At 37.5% G+C, this 15,441-nt stretch overlaps 2 protein-coding genes across 2 annotated transcripts in view; both read right to left on the bottom strand.

Moving 5' to 3' along the window:
* Positions 1-15,441, bottom strand: part of LOC144438298 (epithelial splicing regulatory protein 1-like) — a 143,871-nt gene that overhangs the window by 30,450 nt on the left and 97,980 nt on the right. The window lies entirely within an intron of this gene.
* Positions 5,714-15,441, bottom strand: part of LOC144437734 (TBC1 domain family member 20-like) — a 14,468-nt gene continuing 4,740 nt past the window's right edge. Inside the window, exons 5-9 of the mRNA XM_078126743.1 lie at positions 8,167-8,258; positions 7,517-7,618; positions 6,998-7,139; positions 6,372-6,556; positions 5,714-6,007 (exon numbers count right to left, since the gene is read on the bottom strand). Of these exons, the coding sequence (XP_077982869.1) occupies positions 5,776-6,007; positions 6,372-6,556; positions 6,998-7,139; positions 7,517-7,618; positions 8,167-8,258 (753 nt within the window). The 3' untranslated portion in view covers positions 5,714-5,775. The remainder of the gene's footprint in view (positions 6,008-6,371; positions 6,557-6,997; positions 7,140-7,516; positions 7,619-8,166; positions 8,259-15,441) is intronic.

Raw genomic sequence — 15,441 nt, 5'->3', positions numbered from 1 at the left:
GATTGTCTTTGTCAACATAAATCTTGACAGCTCCTGAACTGTGCCTAACTTATGATATGTCTAAGCTTAAATATGCTCCTGGTACCATTCTGAACTTGTTCTGTAATTTAGCCTGGCTCACAAGCTTTTTACTACCCTATGCGTTAACACAAATGTGTCATATACATGAAGTAGATCTTAGAAGTGTCTGGGACAGACAGGATGACCAGGTGTTTGTAGCAGCAGCATGTATATACAGTGCCCCACATTACAAAGAACCTAGGATACCTACAACAGTGAGGGCTATCCAAAGTTTGCAATATAAATGTGGTTATTGGGTGTAATCCTATTGCTAACCTCAAGCACAACTCCCAGACTTGATAACTATTGTATGGTTGGCCAAACCATAGGTGTTGGATAGAGCCTCGGAGAGCTATACATATCTCTTCAGCATCTATGGTCAAACAAGTTACAGTCAGGTACATACCCATTATACACAGAGTTTTGTGGAAATGTGCAATTCTCATATTTCAGAGTCTGATGCTGTATAACATTTTGTGTGAAATATTTGAGGGTTGAAATTATATATATCGTATAGGATCATATCCCCCCCCCCCCTCCCCCTCAAAGATCAAATGTAAGCTGGGTGGATGGTTGGTATTGGTTGGGTGGGGTGTGGGGGCTAAAAAACTTATTCTAGACAGTTAATGTTGTAAGATCTTTATTTTATCCTGTGTGCACTGAGGCAGGATTTACTCACTACATTATACATGTGATAATCATGTGACAATCATGTGACACCATGAATAATTATAAACATCCATAGAAATCAACTAAAATAGCATGCAATGGTCTGTACAAGCCAAAGCTAAATGGTCTTACAGTGGTTTTCAATTCATATCTGGTATGGCTATCATTTGGAGAATATTTAGTGAGTACACAACTCACAAGTATGATGTCATAATAAAGTAATAATTCTTTTAATGCAGGAATTATGATTTCAAAATGATCTCATCTTTCAGTTTGTAGTATTCCTGCATAATTCATCAAATTCATGTTGGTGACATTTTTTGGTCTGTGAGATGAAACTCTACTCTTCAAAACTGATTGTTTGAAAAGTATGCCAAGGTCAAAAACAAAAGAAAACAAAGAATGCAAGAAGGACTGCGAGGGCTAATTCTTATCTTATACTAGATTACACATTACGACAAATCAGAGATTTCACATTGTGTATTCAGCAACAGAGACGTGATTGACGTGTCTAGAATTACATATACAATCTGAACAACTAATAGTAACTGCCTCAAGATACCAAAATAAAATTTCTATGCTTTCCTCTACCGACTTGAAGCTTTAGGCAGGTTTGCTACAAAATAATTAAAAGTAAAGTCATTACCATATTTTTAAAACAAAATTGTTACCATGACTACAGTAGTGATAACAACAGCTCAATAAGCTTTAATAAATGGTGTTACTAAATTGCACAATAAAATAACCCCCCCCCCCCCCCCAAAAAAAAAAAAAAAAAAAAAAAAATTTTGGAAATCATTACAGAATCATAATTCTCTTTTATAAATAAATAATATTTTGTTCGATAAGTTAAATTTTCATGTACCGGTATCTTCCAAATGGTCATCGATATTATAAATATCTGAAACAATTATTATTTGAAGAATGGAGGGCTTTATTGAGTAGTTGATATCACTAGAATACAAAGGACAGTCAACAAGACAACATTGCACATTTGAAAAGTCAGAAATAAGAACTTGGACTCAAATAAATCAAGCAATAATCCACAAAACTGACAGTGACTGAAAAGAATTCAAGCAGCAAATCTATATTATCATGCAACTAATGATTTCTGATATTTCAAAACTACAAATGGTTAGTGCTAACTTTCATTTTAATCTACATTGCCATATATGAATTTGAACTTGGTCGTCAACAATGAAGACTGTATACATAAAGATATGTTGCGTCATGCACCAGCCTGCTTGAAGGGTTGACCTATGTGTGAGGGCGCCCTTCACTAAGTACCTTACAGACTCACTAAGTACAGACTATCTACAATCGACAATGACTTAAAAACAGGACTTTTCACAGCTAGATGTAGCATATAACACAACATTAAAGCTGCACTTACTGCGACAGGAATATTTTTTTGAACCTGTTTTGTTCAATATATTGACTTATTTGTAATATTGTACACCCTGAACAGTGTTGAATCACATGTGGGTAAATGTATTTGTGTAGCTATACACACACTATGGTATAATAAATAAATATAAAAAATTGATTTTTGGGTACCCCCTAAAATAAATCCACATGTAATCATGATTTCAACCTGTTACTCTACTACTTATGGATAAAACTGACATCTAATTTACATGTACAATGTCTAATTATTGGTACTTCATATACTATTACAATTTCCAATGCTGGTTGTCAAAAAAAATTATATTCAAGTTTAATACAGCTTGTGCAGCTTTAACAAGTAACTTCAAGACGGTGTCTTCAAACTAACATGTCAAAGTTTATAACTTGGGAAAACTACCTGCTATTGGGGTTTCTAGTGATAGTTTAGAACGTAAATAACATCTGAAGGAGTACTCATAGTACGCACAAAAATAAAATCAGTAAGCATTTGAACCTAGCTAATGTCTTGTAAAACCCCACTGATATGTAAAACTAGTCAAAAATTCAAGCCAATGCTGTCATTCATTTTAATACTGCAGAGACACAAAAATAAAGCTAATAAGTATTCTATACTTGAAATGATAACTTTCAAAAAAACAAAACAATATCAGGCAGATTCTGGTCAATTATACCTATTGAATCTACATTTGTAATTCATAAAAACATAGTAATAGATGACCAACTGGTAACAATGATCTCCTGCTAGTGTGTTTCAGTGTAGCTTCTAAAACAAATGTAACAGATTGGTGCAGAGTGAAATTGAGAAACTATAGGCCATACTAAAAACCAGTAGTTTACAGGAGAACTTCAATATTTAGGGACCTAAGGTTAATTATACCCTGTAGCTTATCAATAAAATTACTTAATGAATAAAAGTTTATATCTCTTGGGTCAAATAAGTACACAAATTCTGATCTTAAAGTCTAACAGATCAACAAAAAACACAATTTACAGACATTTATCATAAAATTTACAGACCATACACTTCAAATGGAATATGGATCTTTTCCAGAATTCAATGGTATTGGTAGATTGAAAGATCAGACCTTCTCATCCCTTTCATAAGGGGAGGGGTGATAAAGATTCACCCAGCAATGTAATCTAGAATCTAAGGTATTGATGGTTCAAATGAAAGTTCATCTGTGTTGATAAAACTAGATGATACAACTTTTGCTCCACAAGAAAATGTTAAAACCTGAAAATTGTTGACTGAGTAGTGAGGTCTATATTAAAAGACTGACCTACTATTCAGTACATTGGAATTACTTCCAAATTGTTTTTTTTTGACTCTGTTACTAAAATTTTTCATTTGTAACTATGAACCCAGAGATCATGAATATTCATTCTTGTATTAAGTATATGTGACCTTACAGACATACTTGCTGTAAAAAGGGGTTCAAAGGTGCCTGGATGTTTATATTGGTGGTTTGCTATGAAGGGGTCAAAGGTTATGGGTGGCTATAGTATGTCTTTCTTCATTTCATACTTTTCTTATTATTTTAACTAAAAATATTTTTGGGAATAATTTTTCCTCAACATGTGAATCAATTAAGTATCTAGTGACATAGATTTGTCTTTCTTTGGGTGACTGAATTTCTGACAGCTACAAAATTTTGTAAACATTTTGTAGGAAGCCTCGGAAGAGAAATGACCTTATGACTTTAAAATAACTGACAATTTTCCCTTCAAGCAGAAATAATAACATATTTATGATTTTTCCTTTTTCAAGATTTTTTGAAAAATGGTATATTTTTCTGTACTCTAAGGTAACTTCTTTACAGGTTGGTTAGCTTAAATAAATAAATTTTGCTCTATACTAGTATATCAATGCCTTCAGGGATTTCATTTTATCTAGCAAATAAAACAAATAAAATAATGGCAGTCTTGCTCCCATGGTTTGCTCCTTGCATGAACAAATAGCTCCTATAACATCACACAAAACAATCATAATATTTGATTAAAGTTACCAAGTATTTGTAGATTATGAGATTATGAATTCATTCAGAAAGTTTTCTGAAACTAAATCACAATATTTGAACAACCCACCTCTGATAACAAATCTGGAAAAAATCATATGATTCCAAAATTGGTGAGCTTGCACTTGGACTTAGGAAACTTCACAAGGAATATGATTTACATCATAAACTTATGTAAAACAACATTGTTACTACTACCCCTACCCCTCTTCCCCCCTCCCTCATAAATTACTGAACATCTTAAACACACCTCTACTATATCTCAATAATGATTGATATGTAATGAACATCAGCCATAAAACAATACAGTATAAAACTACTGCAAATTAATTACTGCAAATTGCCACTTCATCACTTGCTACAAAATGTTCTTAATTAATTAATCAAACAATAGTTTGTTGACCTACTTGAAAGTATCACTTTTATACAGACTTTCTGTAAGATATAATAATTTCAAACAAACACAAATATGTCTTAAAATTACAAAATTAACACAGATCAATCTTTTTTGTCTGAAAATGAAAAGACACATTTGTCTGTTGTGGAAGGTGCTATGTAAACTATGATATAGGGTGAACTAATGATAATAACAGCAACATACTACAGCAGCAAACAAGGTTTTAGTAATTTAAGATAGACACAAACTAAAACTATTGTTTGGTGTGGTAGATTACACAAGTGAGTGGCAGCAGTGCAGATATAATCACCCTATAATCAAGATAGTGTAAAACATTGGAAGTTGCCAAAATATAGACAGCAAGATAATGGATGTGATCAGAAACCAACATAGCTTATATCAACATGTCACAACAATATATGTCAATCTTAGTAGGCCAAAACCTTGATTGTCACTACTGTAATATGTGGAAAACCCCTAGAATCACTTTACAGTGTACATCAACAGATATTCAAACTGGCAACTCATCTACATAAATAACACTCTTTTCTGAATCTTCAACTTTACTTAGATGGTGTGATAACATTGCTCTCAAACAAAGTTAATTTCATTCCTGACGTAAAAAACTAATTTCTACTGCCTTAGGATAGATTTTGTAGTAATATTACAATATCATTGAGTACTCTATTCTGATTTCAACAATAACTTACACACCATGTGTGACACAGTCATAACAATACTGAATCTATAGTGTTGGCCACACAATTCAGAATGAGGGTGGTGGGTGGTCACTTGACATTGCACAAAAATAATGAAAACAATAACATGTACTCACACACACACACACACACACACACACACACACACACACACACACACACACACACACACACACACACACACACTCACACACATGCATATATTCTTACACACATGCAACATGCAGGCATACATACATATGTACATCCATCCATCCACCCATCCATCCATCCATCCATCCATCCATTCATCCACCCACCCACCCATACATACATACATACATACATACATACATACATACATACATACATACATACATACATACATACATACATACATACATACATATACATACATACATACACACATACACACACACACACACACACAAACAAACAAAACAAACAAACAAACAAACAAACAAACAAACAAACAACAATAACAACATATTTCTTTGGTAAGATCAAACTACATCCATTCTGCTGCTGTGTTTAAGACAGCAAACAAAGCTGCACCAACTGATGCAGTTAAGGCCCAAAAGGCTACTTTGACTATTGCACTCTGGTCCTCCTGATCCAGGCCGTTTGGTGACAGCTTGTTTCTACGTTCCGCTAACTGTCTCTGCCTTCGGCGTAGGACTGTGTCAGGTCTCTGGCTCAATGAAGTCTCTTCAAATTCACCATGCTTGGATAAAGTAGCACTACAATAGACAAAAGTGATGATTCTGAATTTGACAAAAGATACTCAGACAGCAATCAATGTATCAATCAATCAATCAATCAATCAAAGCACAAATTCAAGCAATATTTACATTCCATATTACTTAGTTTATCTCTATATACATGTACCAATTCTGAAGTGCATGGATACATGAACATTGCACCTATATACTTTCATTTGAACGATAATTCCTAAAGTTTATTTTACCCACAGTGTACTTTTCTGAATCCTCTTTCTCACAAGGCGTATTTGTTTGTACACAAGTAACTACTAGTTGGGAAAAAGCCCCAGATTTTAATCCCAGGTTCTTGCATTAGTGACAACTCCACTCTTTGGTGACTTACCTTTGTTTGTATAGTAACTGTGCTTCCTTTGCTAGAGCTGATGGTGGATATTGTACAAAAAGATCTCCTGCTCTACTAATCAGGTTTTCAAAAGGTAAATCTTGTGGAATCTTAGATAACAGACTATGTACATAGGTCATCTCACAGTCTCCTGCCAATACTTCATCCTCTCGGTATAACACAATCTGTAACATAAACACACATGTAAATTACACTGACAAGTTCCATCCCTCTTTTCATATTTCATCATTCAGCATCTTCAGCTCTTAAAGGGGAACACCACTCAAGGAAATCAAGACATTTTCATAAACTATAGGTTCTGGAGAGTCATTTCATGATTTTACATCACCTACAATTACTTGCAATTTTATAGGGTATCTTTGCTATGGGCTATTGCATCATGGGAGTCAGCAGAAACAATGTTCTCAATTTGCACACTGAATATTCATGAGTCCTTAACTGCCTATACCTTTCAGTGTAAAACAGCTGTCATGAATATTCAGTGTGCAACTCAAATACATGTACATTAATGCAATACACCATAGCAAATATACTCTGACACTGTGATTAAATCTGGAAAATTTACTTCAGAAATATGAATAAGGTGAATGAGAGTTTGAACTTACTGCAGCTGCAAGGTAGACAGGCATGAGAGGATGACAGGCCAAGAAAAAATCATACAACCGTACAACACTACGGAAGTCATTGAGAACATGGCCATACCATGTGATCAACCAGGCCAAGGCAAATATGGTACCAACATCTGACCTGAAATTAGATGTATACAGTATAGTGTGATATTTTCATTTACTAACACACAATGAAATCATTATTACATAATAAATGGATTTTATAAAATAAATATCAAACTCCTGAACATAATTTCATATAATTTTAAACTAACATTCAAATTTGCATCATAATTTATATGATAATATAACTCATTTGAAGGTATTCATTGATTTGTATCTTTTAACATTTTTTTTGCAAGTAAATCAATAAAACTAGCCTACCAAGAAATCTTCCATTACATTTTGTACGTATCTGATTCATAAACTTTAATTTACTATCTAAGAAATAACTTTAAGATTTGACCTTTGACATTTGAACTTTGAACCCATGTCCATTATTCATATAGTACTTACTTTTCCATAAAGTCTTTGAGTGCTGGATTAGCCTTGCCTATAATAGGCAGTAAATAGTTTAACATATGCTTAGTACTATCCATGGTTGAATCCATGAAGTCTCTGAAATATCAACACAAACATAGTCAATGAAACATTTACTACTTGTAACAAAAGAGACCAAAATTGTTTTGACAACTGTGTATTTTTGATTCAGCAAATTTTATAAGTTTGTTGAAAAATATAGATATTGATTTGTAAAAATAACATGGGTGTTACTCTAGTGTGTTGTATGGTAGGTTAATGATTTACAAATTCAATGCAACTATTTCCCTAAATAACCAAATGAAGTTCTTTTATTAGAGGACAAGCTGGTGCCTTCTTCTGTTCTTTGCCCAGTGTTAGCTTTAGAGGGCGCTGTTCTGTTTACCTGCATGAGGGTCATTGCTGTAAGGGTCCATGCCATGGCATTTCCGTGATCCATTGGTGCCTATGCACTGTAGTTGGACTGATTCTAGTTTTATCAACAAACTCATACCACATGTATAAAGTCTAACATTATTGTTAATATTATCTACATCTGAAGCAAAAATCAACATATTCAAGCAAATTTTGGGCATAATTTTGGCAGACTATTATAAACTAACTTATGGACATGATATGTGACTTACCTGAGATGATGGGTTGATAGTTTGTCAATCAAAGCAAAAGATAAATCTTGACCTACAACTAATAGGAATGTCACACAGATATCATGGTATCCCTGGAAATAAAATACATAAATCATTGTTAGAATTATGAAATAATTCACAATATGATTAACCTCCCTCTTCCATTATTACCTCTAATGCCCCCCTACACAGCCACACAGACATAGACACAGACACAGACACAGACACAGACACAGACACACACAGACAGACAGACACAGACAAAGACAAAGACACAGAAACAGACAGACACACATACACGCACACAAATGCATGCATACATACATACATACATACATACATACATACATACATACATACATACATACATACACACACACACTCACACACACACATACATACATACATACATACATACATACACACACACACACACACACACACACACACACACACACACACACACACACACACACACACACTTACTGTTGTAGCTTAAATTTTGCTAGATGTAGGTTGAGGGCGCTCGCACATGTGCATGGGAAGGAAACAAAGTTTTGAAGTGTGCCTTTTGGGCCAACGTGTGTGGGAAGAAATATTCCACATTATTACTTGACTACAGACGAGTTAACCCCGATAACAGAGGTTCGTACTTACTTTAGACCTTTGTGAAACACCTTTAGGTATTTTGAATGTAAATGATCGACTTTTAGATCTGTTTTGTTGCAAGTTATCATTGCCGCTACCATCGATTGTCATCGTCACATGTTTGCACCGGATGTGAATTTTACCATCGTGAGATACAGAATATTTAAGGACTTTGACTTTGATATTAGACCTTGCGAGATATCTTATGAATAGTTGTAAGTTCTTATCATGTTTTTGAGTACTATTACTGTTCTAGAACTCCTGTAAGTACACATAACTTAGTAACAGTGTTAAAGTATTGGAGTCGATTTCTCATTCCTGTCAATAGGTGGCGCTATTCACCTAAGTTATTACTAGAGATTTTGAAGTGTTGTATTTTGTATTTACAAGTGTTATTTATTGTGTTATTTTCAGTTTACGTGTCTGCGACATAGTGTGCCAAAGTGTGTGATTACGTTTCATTACGTGATTATAAGCATTCAAGTATGACAAGTCTACAGTAAATAAAGTTTCAAGTTACTGTGAAACCAAGGTGTCAATTATTGTCGATGCTACTACATAGTAAACTCTGCGGTGGAATAACTCGAACATAAGAAGAGAGAGTAAACCGTTGATGTAATGTGAAACTGTAAGAAGATACATCAAACTCTCAATATCTGTTCCAAGAAAACAAGGTAACTCAACTCAAGACTCAACCAGATGTTTGGGTGTATACTCAACGTGAGAAGAAAAGAAAGAAGTGAACTCCTCTAAACAACAGGTGTGTCAATACTTAATTGCACAACAGAAGTTTATCAGCCATGGCAGGTATAGAACCAGATGAGTCTATTGTAACGATGCGTGAAAGAAGGCAAGTAGCCTACGACCAGGCAGTAAGGGAGCTTGAACATATTATCGAAGCTCTGAACAATTTGTTAAGGGTGCATGGTAGTAAAGCACAGGTTTTAGAACATCACAAGCAGTTTCTAAGACTTTATGATCAATATCTCACTGCTGAGAATGACTTGTATTACTGTCTTTCTGAGCATGACCAAGGTTTCTACAGTCTCATGTTTGCTGGCAGACGTAGTTATGTGAGGGAAATGCAAACATCTGTCGAGAATTATTTTGGCCGTTTTATAGACCCAGAAGACAGTGCATCCCAAACTAGTGGCAAGACCAGTAAATCGAAGTCCAGTAGAGGCTCCAGATATTCTACAACATCATTGTTGCGGCTACAAGAGGAACAGAAGCAGGCAGAAATTAATGTACGTAAGTCAGCTTTAGAAGAAAAACTCCGGTTAGACATTCAAGGCAAAAGGCTTGAAATGGAATTAGAAATGTCAAGACTACAACTGGGGAAATTGGAAGAAGAGTTCAGACTAAAGCAGGAAATGGCTGTCAGTAATGCCCGCACACAAGTCTTGGAGCGTTTTGAAGAAAATGTAAATGGTAGCTGTCTTGACACTCAAATCACAAGGCCTGAGTCAATCAAGCATAGAGTTGATGTAAAACCCAAGTCAAGTGGTACCAAGTTACTACCCGAGTCGAGGAGGCAACCAGTAGACACTACAGCTGAAGTAAGAGATTATGTTTATTCATTGCCTGAGCCAAGTCAGCCTAGAACAAAGACAAGAAGTCCGCAAATGGAGACTTTACAGCAACCTGAAGGAGTACAATCTCACCTTGTTAGCGGATTCAGCAGATACAGTAGACCAGATGAACACAGTAATTATACAATTCGAGTTCCAGAGACAACAGCCATGTCAATTGATCGTCCTGTTGGTAATGGTACTGTCCAGCGTCCAGAAGTACCTGTGTCAACACAACCAGTATCTTCAGTAGTTCAGCATGCAGGTACACAGAACATAGGTGAAATGACTGCACGTTGTATTACAAAGGAACTTAGAAAACCACAGGTTGAGTTGAGTAAATTTGGAGGAAATCCCATGGACTTTCCTAGATTTCTACGCCAGTTCACTACCAGGATAGTAGCCTACACAGATTCTGATGATGAAAGAATGAGCTACTTAGAACAATATACGACAGGCGAAGCACATAAGATCATATTGGGTTACTCACACTTGAATAGTGACATTGGCTATTCCAAGGCTATGGAAGAACTGAAAACCAGATATGGAGATCCAGAAGTTGTTGCTGCTGCATACATTAAGAAGGCCTTGAATTGGCCAGCAATCAAATCAGATGATGCTAAAGCACTCGATGATTATGCAGTGTTTCTCATGGAGTGTCAATATGCTGTTGGCACTGTAGATGCTGGCAAGGTACTAGAATACGCAGACAACATTAGACAGATAGTAAAGAAGCTTCCATTCTGGCTACATGACAAGTGGAGGAATATTGTCCAAAACAATAGAGATCAAGATGAAGCTGTGCAGTTCAAACATTTGGTCGATTTGGTTCGTAGAGAAGCAAGGAAAGCTACTGATCCTATGTATGGAAGAGATATGCTTGTTTCGGAGACAAAGAGAGTATTTAATACATCAGGAAGGCAATTCAGAGGTAAACAGGCTGGGGGAAAGGTTTTAGCAACCAATGTGGAATCTTGTAATGCCAGTTCGCTGTATAAGGATGGCAAACAAACATCAGCAGGAACTGATCAGAACAAAACCAGCAAGAAATTCGCCTTCGATAAACCATGTGGTTATTGCAGTGACTCTGGACATGTATTAAATTCATGTCAAAACTTTGTAAGTAAACCCGCAAGGTATAGGTCAGACTTTGTCAAGTCCAAGGGACTTTGCTATGGATGCCTCAAGCAGGGACATCTGATAAGACAATGCAGAGCCAGATTATCTTGTGATAGGTGTAATGAGAAACACCCAACTATACTTCATGACGAGGACCGAGCTCACAAGAGTTCAGTGGAAATCAGCGATACTGCCAAGTCACAGCAAGGGGTTTCCATTAATTCCAATACCTGTATGGACAGAACTGTACTAGACAAGGCACAGTGTTCAATGGGGGCCGGTGACGGAGAATGCACCATGGCCATTGTGCCAGTCGTAGTCAGAGCCCGGAATAACATAGCTGTTGAGACATATGCGTTCTTAGATACAGGAAGCAACGTCAGCTTTTGTACTGAAAGCCTAGCCAAGCAGCTTGGGGTGACTGGGCGGAAAATGACAGTTAAGCTAGACACTATGGGGTCACCACAATGTCTCACAACTCACCAGATCAGTGAATTAACGGTTAGCGATTTGGATGGTCATGACTGCGTTAGTTTGCCACCACTGTACACCAAAGAGAGGATCCCTGTGACAAGTAAACACATCCCAACACAGAAGGACATTGAAAGATGGGATCACCTAAAAGGGATTGCTGTACCTACATTAAATGCTGACATTGGTCTGTTAATTGGAAATAATGTTCCTGATGCCTACACTCCAAAGGTTATCAAAACTGGACCTCGAGGGAGTCCATATGCAGCCAAAACAGCCATTGGATGGATCTTGTGGAATGTAATCAGAGATAAGGAAGATCTTCATAGTAATTTGGCAGTCAACAGGGTAGACGTAACAGTCTTGGAGGAAAGTCGTCAGTTGGAGCAGCTAGTCAGAAATGCAATAAATTTAGACTTCCCAGAGCGGTGCGTAGACACCAGGAAGGAGCCTTCCAGGGAAGATCAGCTGTTCAAAGAGAAGATGACCAAGTCAATCAGATTCCAAGGTGGTCATTATTCTATGGACTTACCCTTCCGAGATGAAAGTGTATTGTTGCCAGATAACAGAGATTTAGCACTGAATAGACTGCATTCACTCCGAAGAAGGATGGTAAAGGACTATAAGTTCTTCACAGACTATAAAGACTTCATGAACAAACTGTTAGTCAGTGGATATGCTACGAAGGTTAGTGAAGATGGTGTTCAAGATGGCACTTCCCAGAGTGGTAAAGTCTGGTATATACCACACCACGGCGTATACCATCCCAGAAAACCACAGAAAATAAGAGTTGTATTTGATTGTTCAGCCAAGTGTAAGGGTGTGTCGCTTAATGATACACTGCTGTCAGGACCCAACTTGACCAATACCATTGTGAATGTTTTGTTGAGATTCAGACAGGGGCCTGTGGCTGTAATGGCCGATATCGAAAGTATGTTTCATCAGGTCAAGGTTTCAGATCATCATACAGACTGTCTGAGATTTCTCTGGTGGCCAGATGGAGACTTCACGAGAGAGCCAGATGAGTACAAAATGGTTGCACACTTGTTTGGAGCAGTGTCGTCACCAGCATGTGCAAACATTGCACTTCACCAGACTGCAATAGACAACAAGCAGGACTTTAACTCTGAAGTAGTTGACGGTATCTTCAGGAATTTCTATGTTGATGATTTCTTGAAGTCCATTGATACTGATGAGCAGGGCATTGTAATTGCCAAGGACACAAGAGAACTCTGCCAGAAGGGTGGATTTCGTTTAACAAAGTGGATCAGCACAAGTAAGGCTGTTAACAACTCCATACCTGTAGAGGAGAGGGCCAAGACACTCCTATATAACCTTGATCAACATGACCAGCAGATAGAGAGAGCTCTAGGAGTAGTGTGGTCAGTCGACACAGATACCTTTGGTTTTAAGATAAACCTGAAGGATGGACCATACACCAGAAGAGGTATTCTATCCAAGATTAGCACAATCTTTGACCCGTTGGGCATTGCTGCGCCATTTGTATTGCCAGCCAGGATACTATTACAGTCTCTTTGCAAGCAGAATATTGGATGGGACGAACCTATAGGTGGAGATGACCTTAAGAAATGGCGGCAGTGGGTAGAAGACATCGCTTACATAGAGCAGCTCACAGTTCCAAGGAGTCTAAAACCTAGAGGTGTCCAGATCACTTCCTGTCAACTTCATATGTTTTCCGATGCTAGTGACAAGGGCTACGGGATTGTAGCTTTTACCCGACTTAGTGACAACAGAGGACAAGTGCACTGTAATCTGTTGATGGGAAAGGCCAGAGTCGCACCCTTGAAAAGGATCACAATACCCAGGATGGAATTGACAGCGGCGAGCATATCAGTAAAGTTTGCTCATATGATCACAAAGGAAATGGACTACCAGTTCGATAAGATTATCTATTGGACAGATAGTATGTCAGTGTTACGCTATATCAACAATAACACTAGCAGGTTTCATACCTTTGTGGCAAATCGTCTCACTACCATACATGAGGGATCATCACCAGAGCAGTGGAGGTATGTAAACACCAAACTGAATGCGGCTGACATAGCTTCGAGAGGACTACAGGTCAAGGACGAAAAGATGACCAAACAGTGGTTATATGGACCAGCGTTCCTAAAGATGGATGAGTCACAATGGCCTAAGACAGAGTTGTGCAGAAATCTGCCTGCTGATGACCCAGAAGTAAAAGGGGTTGCAGCAAGCACCATGAAGGAAGAATCCCATACAACAATGGACAAGTTGTTAAGCAGATATTCAAGCTGGGAAAGGCTGAAAACTACAGTAGCTTGGATTCTACGACTGAAGGAGAATCTGATGAAACATATGAATAGAGCTGAGAGAGTTACTCACAATGATAGTCAGAAGCCAGACTACTTAACAGCAGCAGACATGAGGGCAGCTGAGATGTCCATAGTCAAATATGTGCAGGAAAGACATTTTTCAGATATCAGTAAGGACTGTGAACATAGGTTCATGAAATTAGACCCAGTTAAAGACAGTAATGGAGTTGTTAGGGTTGGAGGAAGACTGTCACGAGCAGCAATTCCCATGGAAACAAAACACCCAATTCTCTTGCCAGAAGACTCACCAATTACTGAGCTAATATTACAAGACATCCATCGACATACAGGACATATGGGAAGTAACATCACTTTGACAAAGCTGCGTGAACGATATTGGATTCCTAAAGCCAGTGTCAAGATCAGAAGTATTATTGCTAAGTGTGTTGTTTGTAAGCGCTATAGAGCCAAGCTGATGACACAAAAGATGGCTGATCTACCAGAGCAGAGACTGATTATTGGAGAACCACCATTCTCACAGTCTGGAGTCGACTATTTTGGTCCATTTGAGATCAAGCGGGGGCGCAGCACAGTCAAACGCTATGGAGTGTTGTTCACTTGTTTTTCTATCAGAGCAGTTCATATTGAGGTTGCTCATAGCCTCAACACCGATTCATGTATAAACGCAATAAGACGATTTGCTGCTAGAAGAGGTCCTGTTCGTAAGTTGAGGTCTGATAATGGTACTAATTTGATAGGAGCAAAACGTGAGCTTAGGGAGGAGATAGAGAAATGGAACCAGTCAAGAATGCACTCCAGTTTGCGCCAAGAAGACATAGAATGGGAATTTAACCCACCATATGCTTCCCACCATGGAGGAGTTTGGGAAAGGATGATACGATCAGTACGGAAGATTCTATATGGCTTATTAAGAGAGCAGAATACTCGTTTAGATGATGAGGGACTACAAACCCTGATGTGCGAAGTTGAGGCAGTAATCAACAGTAGACCAATCACCAGAGTATCGAATGATACTACAGACCCTCAAGCACTAACACCTAATCACCTTCTATTGTTACAGTCAGGACAGGTACCACCACCTGGAGTATTTCAGAAGGAAGACAACTTTGCTAGGAGGAGGTGGCGGCAAATTCAACACTTAGCCAATG

This window comes from Glandiceps talaboti, chromosome 7 (genome assembly GCF_964340395.1).
Source record: "Glandiceps talaboti chromosome 7, keGlaTala1.1, whole genome shotgun sequence".
NCBI lineage: Eukaryota > Metazoa > Hemichordata > Enteropneusta > Spengelidae > Glandiceps > Glandiceps talaboti.
This window is presented reverse-complemented; position numbering and strand designations above follow the sequence as displayed.